The sequence below is a fragment of the Rosa rugosa genome, chromosome 4 (assembly GCF_958449725.1).
Source record: "Rosa rugosa chromosome 4, drRosRugo1.1, whole genome shotgun sequence".
Classification (NCBI taxonomy): Eukaryota; Viridiplantae; Streptophyta; class Magnoliopsida; order Rosales; family Rosaceae; genus Rosa; species Rosa rugosa.
The window spans coordinates 39,664,677-39,675,394 of record NC_084823.1 but is presented as its reverse complement, the minus strand read 5'-3'; the positions used below and the strand labels follow the sequence as shown (position 1 = coordinate 39,675,394).

The following is a 10,718-nucleotide window of genomic DNA, read 5'->3' as shown; positions in this document are numbered from 1 at the left end:
TTTGTAAAAAAGGGGTACCAATTTAACTCCCCATTTGAAAAACCAATTATCACAACTCAGCAAGGTGCATTAGTTATAGGATATAAAATTTATAAATACACGGGATGCTTTGCAATGCTATACCATCATCCTACCATGTACTATGCATTGTGCTAAAAGAAAACTTCACCTCCTCTCCAATGGTTCAATTGAAACATTAACAAGATCATACTTGAGAGATTTATCATATGATTGCAATTTCCCATGAAAAATAAAATCTGACAGCCATCCAAAAGATATTGAAGGATTCCTTGCAGTTTCAATATCTTGGCGACCTTCTCCTGCCAAAAACAAACTTAAATGAGACAACAGGAATGATGAATTACATAAATGTACTATATGCTAGTCTAGACCAAATAGGGGAACAATATTGTCAATCTGCAAGCAACACACGAGCCTTCAGGGAATCAGAAGTTGAATAATCCATTATGTGGTTCTTCCATATAGTGCAGATGCACTAATAGACCAAAATCATGTAATACAGGCACAAACCATAGATGATATTGCTCTATTGTCATTCAGATCACTAGGCGATACCATACACTCCCGCCTGAGTGGGTCATTAATAGAAAACATAAATGCCTCAATTGCCATTAATTACTTCAGTCCAATAGTTCATGTACCGGAGGTTCAGGGAAGAAAAGTTTCACAGGTGGTGGTTCATCACAATTAGTATATAGGTTGTCTTGGTGTTAACTTGATTGCCAACATAGAAAAAAGAAGGGGTGAAGATTTAATTAAACACACAGATTTGAATTATACCTCTTCATTCGGGTTCGATCTTCTTCATAGTCCATTAATCCAGCTGGTTCACCAAACATAAAGTCTTCAACACGGTATTCACGAGGCAACTGTTAACATGTAAGTGAAACAACTTAACAATATCAGTATCACAAGCGAGATAATTATCCCCTTATCTCTCTCATGATCAGTTTTCTGGGTGAAATTACTATAGCCTTTCAACTATATTTGGAACCAGAAGTGGAATAAGCAAAAGGCTAGCCTAGAAGTTCTTTTTTTGAGTGACGTAAACATTTTTTTTAATTTTTTTTATAGTTTTAATTTATGAGAAACATAACTTTAACTACACAAAAATAGATCAAGTATCCACTAATCAAACATAAAGAAATTGCAAAACAACTGAGGACATCAAGTAACCAATACAAGAACAACACACGTCCTTTTGATATCCAATGATCTAAACTACAGCAGCCAGCCAAGGGCGAATAGCTGACAAAAAAGGAACACTCCCTACACTCTGAATATAAAGACGCTAAATGTGCGGGAACTCCCTAAGCATTTGAAATAAATCTTTTATGTCTAGTTAACAAATCTTTTGAAACAGATGTAAATAGTAAAACTGAAAAGTACAATCTGCGAATGTATGATAAAGTTCAATTGCTTCTCCCTTTATCTTGTAAAAGTGTGAAGTTTGGCAAGTTCAAGCCGTATGATTTTGATAAACTAGATTCAACTTACCCTGTTGTGATTAAGAGACTTCTTCACTTCTTCTACTCTGTCCTTGACTTCCTTTTGGTGTGTTGCATTCAACTCACACTTCTTATCTGCCCATTTGATCTTCTCCTCAATTGTGAGAAGTACATTGTCGGTAGTGGCTAACCTGATTATTGCAAGTAATTACTGTAAGAAATCATCTACCCTCAAAATTTCTTAGCAAAATGATAAAGAAGATGTAAATTACAAAAAATAAAGGGACACTGTCTTTAAAATCATACGTTTTGTAAGCAGTTAGAATCAAGAAAAGGCACCATTTGGAATAGAAAAAGTCCAACAACCCAAGTTTCATCCAACAACCCAAGTTTCATCAATACATAAGCATTGAGAGAGAGAGAGAGAGAGATGCAGGACAGTTTTTTGGAAGATCGAATCTAACACCAATGACTAAATAGGATACAAACCAATCCGTTAAGGTCTCTATTATATTCCCAAGCTGTCCAGGTTTCAGATCCCTCCCAGCTGCAAACTGAACCTGCAAATAAAATGATTGTCAAGATTATGGATTTGGGTTGAAAACATGTGACCAGGAAATTATAATGAAAGGGAAAATATAATCAAGCAACATATTCAACCTCAACAGATCTTTTCAAATGATCCAACTTCCCTTTGATTATGCCCTATAAATAAAACACAAATATTAGGATTGTCAGTTTAGGATCATCTTAAATGTAGATTATACAAGCTCTAGCAAATATCAACTCTTTTATTTACTGGTCCTAAGAAAATCACCTCGTAGATACCAAATATTATATAAGAAACTGAATAAGGGGCACCTACCATATACATGCATTCATTGATAAGAAAGTCTTCAAGTTCACGTACATTTGAAAGATCAAGTTGCTCAAGGAGTTGATCATAGGATAGAACCTGGCAAAAAGAGAGAAATTACAAACTAAAGGTCCACAAATCCAGTTTTGTATCTCATGATACATCAATTATCGTCGACAGTTTAGGAAAAAAAATATAGAGGTAGATACCACATTACAAGTGAAAGAGTTGGAATATGAAAGATGATGGCTCAGATCCTATGAGCTGTTTGAGAATATTGATAACCCAACAAATTTCTTGATTGGATGTTCAAGAGGGACATAGAGCAGACCCATTTGACCCATTTTATTAAAAACATAGTCCAAATAGTGAGGAAGACTAGCTACAAGCATGATGGACAAAATGTTCACCACAATCGGCCTTTACAATTGACAAAGGTACCATTCCATTAAACGACAAGAATTAAATTTAAAGAGACATCCTTTTAAATAGCTTCAACAAAAATTACCCTTCAGAAGCTAAAACCATCTTAAAATGAATGCACATTCTCCACCTTATGTTTAAAAAAGAGGTAACCGTCCACCAGAGTAGCAATTTACAGTCCCTGGGTCACACCCACACTACTTTAAATAAATGCCTTGAGTTTTGAAGAAAAATTGAATTTAATTTAACTCAATTCCAAATATTATCAGAAGCATTGGCAACAACTTATTTTAGCCAAAAAAAAAGTTACTTCTATACCCAAATCAACCCAAAAAACAAGTGGGGAAATAGGACCATATTATAAATGCTTTTCCTTCTCTTCATTAAGAAAACTCTTGGTCACAGGTTACCATACTTCCCATAATTTTCTTTCTGTCCTCTTTGCATATAAAGTAAAACTCCCAGAAAACCCTGAGGATTTTTTATTTTCCACACAAGGGGCTTGTACAAGGGTTAGGGTTACCCTAGGCCTCCTCCTTTGGATGCCACAGGTGTTCATTTATATTTGTCTCTAGTTGCTTTTCATACTAAAGAGAGACATACATTGGCATTGGGGACTCACAACTTCCACTCATTTGTGTAGCACACATAAAAATAAACTTGACAGGAGGCAGTAGCTCCAATTTGAGCTACCCTTATCCTTTTTCTCTTTTGATTTCTCTTTTCCGGACTCTCAATCTTTCACTTATCTTTTCTAACTAAAAAATTTAAAAATTCAATTAGAACGAAAACTGCAACACAAGCTTTTTGCCACCACAGTCTAAACCAAATCAATATAGGGCAGCCCGCCAGCCCCTACAAATTCTGGATATAGCAAAATCACAGGGCCTTTTCGGCTGCTTTATGTGTGAAATAATTTGATCATGCAAAACCACATACTGACATGTATTTCAGATTGCAACTATGAAAAGAGAAGTTCAATGATATTAGGGTATGATAAAATAGTACTTGGTCTTAAAATAAGGTATACCTTATTCGCCTCAGCTAGAGACAGCACAGTAAGTTGCTTCAGCTTGTTGATTTGATCTGGGACTAGTGGTGGAAGAAGGCTAGCATTACCTGCGGTTCATTATTTCAGTAAAAGTCCTGAACAGATATATGCACAGCGAGGAAGTGAAATTGCAAAGTGCCACAGACAACATCATTATCCAATGAACTATCCACTAAATATGACATATATGCATACCAAAGAGATCCTCATATAGTTAAATAGTCTAATGGTGGTGGCAAGAGAAGTAGACCAGACAGTGTCACGCTAATAGATTTGGAACAGTCCACTCAATTGACAATTTAAGCTGCCTTACGGAAAACAAGTATGCAAATGAAAGTTAAACTGTTCAATTGCTGCTGATGTAGAAAAGAAAGAAGTCCGGAAGATTCATAGTAATATTGTCAACATGGTGTTTCGGAACTAGTAACATATAGAAAATAGCTATAATTGCAGCTCTTGTTTGCAAATATAGGTATAACAAGAGGACCAGCAGATCTGTAAAAGATCATGATGATAACAACCTAGGAAACAGCAGAACCTCTAACTTATGAAGAAAAAGCATGATAGTACCCGAAAATTGAAGAATGAACAAAGAACAAAGAACAACGAACAACGAACAAAACAGAATAACTTCCTCATCCAGATGGTGGAGGAGAGCTTGGAAGAATAGTTGCTTACTTTTATAATCGCTCCATGTACCATGAGCAAAGAGGCGAAGCATATCAATGTATACAGCATATTCAGTTCCTTGAAGCTGCATTCAAATTAATTTATTAGAATAGCACCAGCCCATTACGGTCAAAAATCTAATATTGTCATGTAAGCACAAATAGAAGAAAAAGATAAGGAAACAGTGATTCCTTAGTCAAATCAAGAATCATACAATGGAATTTAATTGAGTTAACTAAAACAGAAAATGAAATGGGGCGCCGCTTTGCCCCTCCTTTCCCCTTTTGCAGTTCAAGACTTCACATAAACAAACATTTAATAACTAGCCCAAAAAAGAAAACAATTAAAGTTCGATTACATACTTAACAATCTTTATAATTGATTAACTAAAAACGAACAACGGGTAGCTACACTAGGATAGATAAACTCAGCTTATCAAAGTTAGTTTCCACAAAATTCCAGTTGTGATGTGGTATATCCTAAAAAGTTATCTCCTTTGCACTCTTTTTAGGGTATCCGTACTTTGTCAAACTCACATTATACAAACCCGATCAATAATCAACACTACCATTCAGTGCATAAAACAAACGAAACGGCTGGCAAAGCGAAAGAAAAAACCTCAAAAGGCCCATAGATATAACGAAACTCATAACAAATTTGATATTCAAAACCACTTTTTGAATCATACACTAGATAATCAAACCCAAATTGACAACATACCCACCAAGTACATTAAACCAAAACACAATCTTGACATGAAGACTAGCACAATTCCAAAGCTTCTAAATTGCATCATAGGCTAACCAGGAACTCAAATTGTATCAGGCATAAACCCAACAAGCATTACAATCAGCAAAAATAAAGCGACAACAGAAAATGTAAAAAATTCCCAGATACTAGAGAGCACAGAATCCACAGAAATTAAGCAAAAAGCATGAATCTTTCACAAACCCAAAACTGTACCAGGCAAAAGAATCACATATACACCAAAACCCACCAAAAAAATCAACCTGGAAATTCGGGAATGCGGGTAAAACTGACCTGGAGGACATTGGGGACGGCCAGAATCTCAGAGAAAGCGAAGAGGGAATTGTGAGAGGTGAGTTGGACGATGAGGCTGACGAGAGAAGAGCCTTGGAGAGTAGAGGCTTGCTTCACAAAGTGATCGATCAGCTGGGCTTGTTTCTGTTCTATCTCCATTGAGGAAGACAAAAAAAAAAAAAGAAGCAAAAAACAACAAAAGGGTTTTGGGAAAAAGAATCAAACAGATTCAGAGTAAGAAAAAGAGACCAACTTGAAGGGTTTTAGGCGGAGAGAATTTTGGGTAGTGCTGCTATTATATATGTTCGTATTTCAATTCTGGCTTGTGTAGGGTTCTTGTTTCTTTTGTCCGCTGACGTCACCCGGGTTTGGGTTTTGGGTTTTGGGTTCGGGTGGGGCTCCTCTTCCTACTTTTGGGGGGATGGGCAGATTAGAAACTTTGAAGAAGAAAAAAAAATTATCCGCAGTTTAATCCATTTTTGAGATCTAAATATATGACTTTTACGATGTTAGTTTTAGTTACAGTTCATTTTAAAAATTAGTATTTTTTTTTTTTTGTTGGAATAGACTTTATTTAGTCTAGACCTCTGAAGATAGTACATAATTTAGCCAAGAAGGGCTATGACATACCCAAACGTGGAAATCAGGGGACATAAGGGCATATTTTGCTACCAAATGTGCCGCCTAATTACATTCACAGGATGAGAAAACACACTTATTACAACAAAATAAGAAAATAGAGATTTGACTACATTCAATAAAGCTCCATCAGCAGCCCAACTTTCATCTGCAGAGTTAAGGAAGTCTACTACCTCTTTGGCATCCATCTCAAGCAAGAGATCAGTGTACCCTCCATTCCTTGCTAAATGAAGACCCAAAGATGCAGCATAAAGCTCTATTGCTCTTAGAGAGAAATTTCCAATTAAACCCTTAACAGCAACCACTAATACAAAACCATCCCAACGACGAATCACAACCCCTAAGCCCCTACGCCCATTCTCCAAATTGACTGCACCATCAACATTGATTTTCACAAAAGGAAAAACAGGCTTCCTCCATTTGGGACATGTAGAATGAGGTTGCTATAGAATTAGTAATTTATATGTCACTTTATAAAAAAAAAATTGAATCTTTATTTCAAATAAATTAAAATTGAATCTTACTATCTTAGTACATGAGAAAAGATGGAGAGAATTTCAAAAAAGAAAAAGAAAAAAGGGGAGCGGGGATGAATAGAAGGTTAAAATCTAAACGTAACTATTTTTTGTTTTTTTTTTTTTTTGTTACAAAAACGAGTCAAACATAACTGTTTTTCTTATAACCATTAAAAACCAATAAAGTATTACTTAAATACAGACCGGAGAAAATGAGATTGGAAAAGTCGGGGGTTAATTCTGAAGCCTTAATGCAGTAAATTTTTACTTTAATTAGCTAAAGAGCAACAATGACAGATACATCAACCACAGTCTTGTTTACCAAAGAGATAGTTTTAAGAGATTGTGTGGTACAAGTAGATCTCATATATATGTATAAATTAAAAATTAAAAATTATAATAACTTAAAAAAGCAACACACACAAAGGGTTACTCAAATCCTAACCTCATTCCTTGGATGTCCTATGAAAATTAGAATAACTTGTTGCTAAGCTTTGATGTTGCCCGGCTTGTACAATTGTGGAAAACTGTTCCAGTGTGATCACTTGAAAACTCTTTACGTTGAGCTGTTATTGTGATATACTGCCCTCAAATAGGTCTCCCAGCATACATATTGCAGTTTTCAAGTATCATCTTAGCATTACCAAAGATAAATAGATATGTATTGAAAAAAAAGAAGATATGTATTGACATTTTAACTAAACATGTACACATGTATGTAATCTTTTGTGTTCGGATTTGCCTTGCCTCTAGCAAAGCCAAATTTTTGTAAAGCTCTTGCAAGTCAAAAATCTCCTTGATTGATCATCTTATGAAGTGAGGTCTTTCCTTCTCCTTTCCAGGAATACATCTCTTTCTCTTTGTCTTCTCGAGGAACCAGTATTGTTGATAAAAGTGTTTGGATGAAAAATAAAAATAAGTAGAAGATTAAAGTAACACTATTATACTTACATAAATTAGAAGGAGGCAGCCGGACATTCATTTATTTTTCATCGATTTCCTCTTCTTTAGTTTCTACAACTTTCCTGTTTTGACTTAATGTCTTTATGGTCTCTCTATTGTTTGTAGGATTCTGATATCAGTACCGGGTGGCGAGGTTGTCAGTTTGGCGACTGAATCTGCCTTTGTATTTTGTGCTCTCGGTATCAGGTCGATCTTGTAGGAGGTGAGACATTGTTTGAGCAAGGTTGTGGCAAGAGATTGGTAATGTGACAAGTGAGATTCCTTTGCTTGAAAACCGCCACCAACCTGGTTCACAACGAGTTGCGAGTCATTGAAGATGTGCAAATTTTTTACGCCTAGCAAATACTTTAGGCGACAACAATGAGGCATGTTGTTTAATTAATAGCCTTTCCAAAATGATCGTTAAGGATTATAATAACTTCTATTTTGCTTCTCTTTATGCTAACCTAGAGAAGCACTACAAAAGGCCTTGGAACAAATGGAAGGCAAATCTAAGGCAAAAACAAAAGAACTAAGACTAAATGTTCGGATGAATTACAATGACAAAGAACGAATGAGTTTCAAGAGGAAAACATTAATCCTCTTAATTGTAATCCAATTTCACGGTTTTCACCAAGATACGTCTGCAAAAACGATCATCAAAACCAAATGAAATTGCTCACATAAAAAGTTTAGAAAAACAAAAAATCTTAGTTCAAACTAAATGTTCGGATGAATTACAATGACTTTCAAGAGGAAAACAATTAGTCCTCTGTTGTAGAGAAACTGAAATTGAGAGGAATTTGCTGTGCATTCTCATTGATAATAGGGGCCTCTTTATATAGAGGATTACAATGCATAGAATTTCAATCGTACAAGGAAAGTAATCGTACATTGAATAGGAATCTAGATCCTTCTAATTTAACCCAATTACCACTAGGTCAAGTAACCTAGAGTTTGGACCAAACACAAATAGAGATATCCTTAAACACTCCCCCTTGTGTTGTCCAAACGCGGTGCTTCTCTCGTTGCCTCGTTAAAAACCTTGCCGAGTAACAAAAACCCAGTGGGACAAAAATAACCTCAGTCGAAGGGGAAAAAGAGCACAACACACCCTTCACGTTTCGAGACCATACATGTAGACATCTCCCCCTGATGTCTGCATCTCCCCCTGATGACTACGGTCATGAGAGTTTGGATAACTTCCGCAAATGATGCTACCAACATGTTTCTCGAAAGTGGAATTTAGGCAATGACTTAGTGAGCAAGTCTGCCACACTGTCCTCAGATTGAACCTAGTTCACTTTGATTTTGAGGAGAGTCTGTTGTTACTGATTAAGCTTGCTGTTGTCGCTTTGATGTAGCCTTGCTTCATTTGTTCAAAACAAGCTGCATTATCCTAAATGCTCGTAGGCTCATCTATGGTAGACTTCAAACCACAATTGTTCGAACATGCGTAATTATGGATCCAATCCATATACATTCACGAATCTCTTCGTGAAGAGCAATGATCTCTGCATTGTTCGAAGATATAGCGACTAGGGTCTATTTCTGTAGACCTCCAAGTTATCACGGTCTTTACCCATGGTGAACACTTAACCAGTTTAGGAAGACTTTTGTGTGGGTCAGAGAGATACCCAACATCAGCAAAACCTTCCAAAACACATGTTGTTTTGGGATGGGGATAGAGGACGCAGGCCAGTGTTGGCGGCGTTCCTGGTGTGTGATGGGACTGAATCCATCATCTCTCTGTAGGGATAGAACAAGCCCATATCAATCGTACATCTTAAGTACTGAAAGATATCTTTTACACCAATCCAATGGCGTCGCGTTGGCGCAAAGCTATACCTTAGCTAACAAGTTCATGACAAATGAGATGTCCGGTCTTGTGCATTGAGCTAAGTACAATAATGCGCCTATTGTACTTAACTAGGGCATTTCTGCCCCTAGCGCATCTTCGTCATCATCATTCGAACGAAGAGGATCCTTTTCAGGATCAAGATTACGGACGATCATGGGGGTGCTTGAAGGTTTGACCTTGTCAAAATGCCTAAGCATCTATCAACACGATGTCCAAGTTCCAAACTGAGACATAATCGTGTTCTCCCATAATCCTTCATCTCAAAATCGGATTTCAAGTGTTCAGCGATTTTCCTTAACTCTTTAAGGGCTTCCAATGAAGATCATGTCCAACATGAACCGCGATAGAATCCGAAACTTGTTATGGAAACGCGTAGGCATATCCCTTCCCAATCAAGTAGTCACTTTAGTGCGCGTTTCAACCTCTTTGTAAACGCGCTTCGTGGTCTAGAGCCACTTGACTTGGGTAAATGAAGTTCACCATGAACCTTCATGTATATTCCGTATCTAGATCCCCATAGAGATACGTAGTGACCACATTTGTAAGCTGCATAATCAGTTATTCGGAAACTACCAAACTAACAGGGTAGTGGAGTGCAATGACATCCATTACGAGAGAATATGTCTCATCATAGTCGATTCCAGGGCGTTTTGTGAGAAGCCTTGCACCATAAGGCGAGATTACCATATCTTTTTCTCATCACGCATTCTAACAAAGACCCATTAGTCGATAGGTTTTATGTTAGGAGGTGTTGGCATCACTGGCTCAAAAACCTTCCTCTTCGTTAGAGAATCCATCTTAATCTGGATCGCATCTTTCCATTTAGGCCAAATTTCTCTACGTTGGCATTCATTCATCAACGGAGCGTGGTTCGATATCATCAGACTCAACAAACTCATGCGCAACGAAATACGCAACTACATCATCAATTATGATGGAGTTTCTATCCCACGTCTCATGTACACTAGTGTAATTTTCATAGAGCTCTATATTCTCAGGAATAGGTTCTGACGTTGAGGCGTCCCCCACCGATAACCATAACCTGGAAGATTCTCATGAGACGGATTTTGAGTGTCGATGATCAAAGGGTTGGAATGTGCCAAAGTATCCTTCGAACTCACGGGCCTCCCACGCATCCTAGCTGGGGCCATGGCCTATAACGCCAGAGTACCACTCTCTTTGGCATTGGCGCCATGCCTACCTCTGTGTAGGGTGGCGCTACGTCCTCTCGTAGGGACTTCCATCCTTGCGG

The 10,718-nt window shown here is 37.2% G+C and overlaps 1 protein-coding gene across 1 annotated transcript; it reads right to left on the bottom strand.

Moving 5' to 3' along the window:
• On the bottom strand, positions 1-5,821 carry LOC133706754 (COP9 signalosome complex subunit 7-like). The gene is made up of 9 exons (XM_062132297.1): positions 5,510-5,821; positions 4,478-4,553; positions 3,779-3,867; positions 2,335-2,424; positions 2,130-2,174; positions 1,959-2,029; positions 1,519-1,660; positions 802-890; positions 1-320 (listed from the first exon to the last, which is right to left on the bottom strand). The coding sequence occupies exons 1-9, from the start codon at positions 5,666-5,668 to the stop codon at positions 299-301; spliced, it is 783 nt and encodes a 260-aa protein (XP_061988281.1). The 5' UTR covers positions 5,669-5,821; the 3' UTR covers positions 1-298.
• Between the last annotated feature and the right edge of the window lie 4,897 nt (positions 5,822-10,718).

Bases quoted from the DNA above. Each gene is read 5' to 3' on its own strand.
- LOC133706754 (XM_062132297.1), bottom strand. From the start codon at position 5,668: ATGGAGATAGAACAGAAACAAGCCCAGCTGATCGATCACTTTGTGAAG. The intron at 4,554-5,509 runs GTCAGTTTTACC...ATTTGAATGCAG, and splicing joins CCGTCCCCAATGTCCTCCAG to CTTCAAGGAACTGAATATGC. The intron at 1,661-1,958 runs GTTTGTATCCTA...TGCAATAATCAG, and splicing joins ATAGAGACCTTAACGGATTG to GTTAGCCACTACCGACAATG.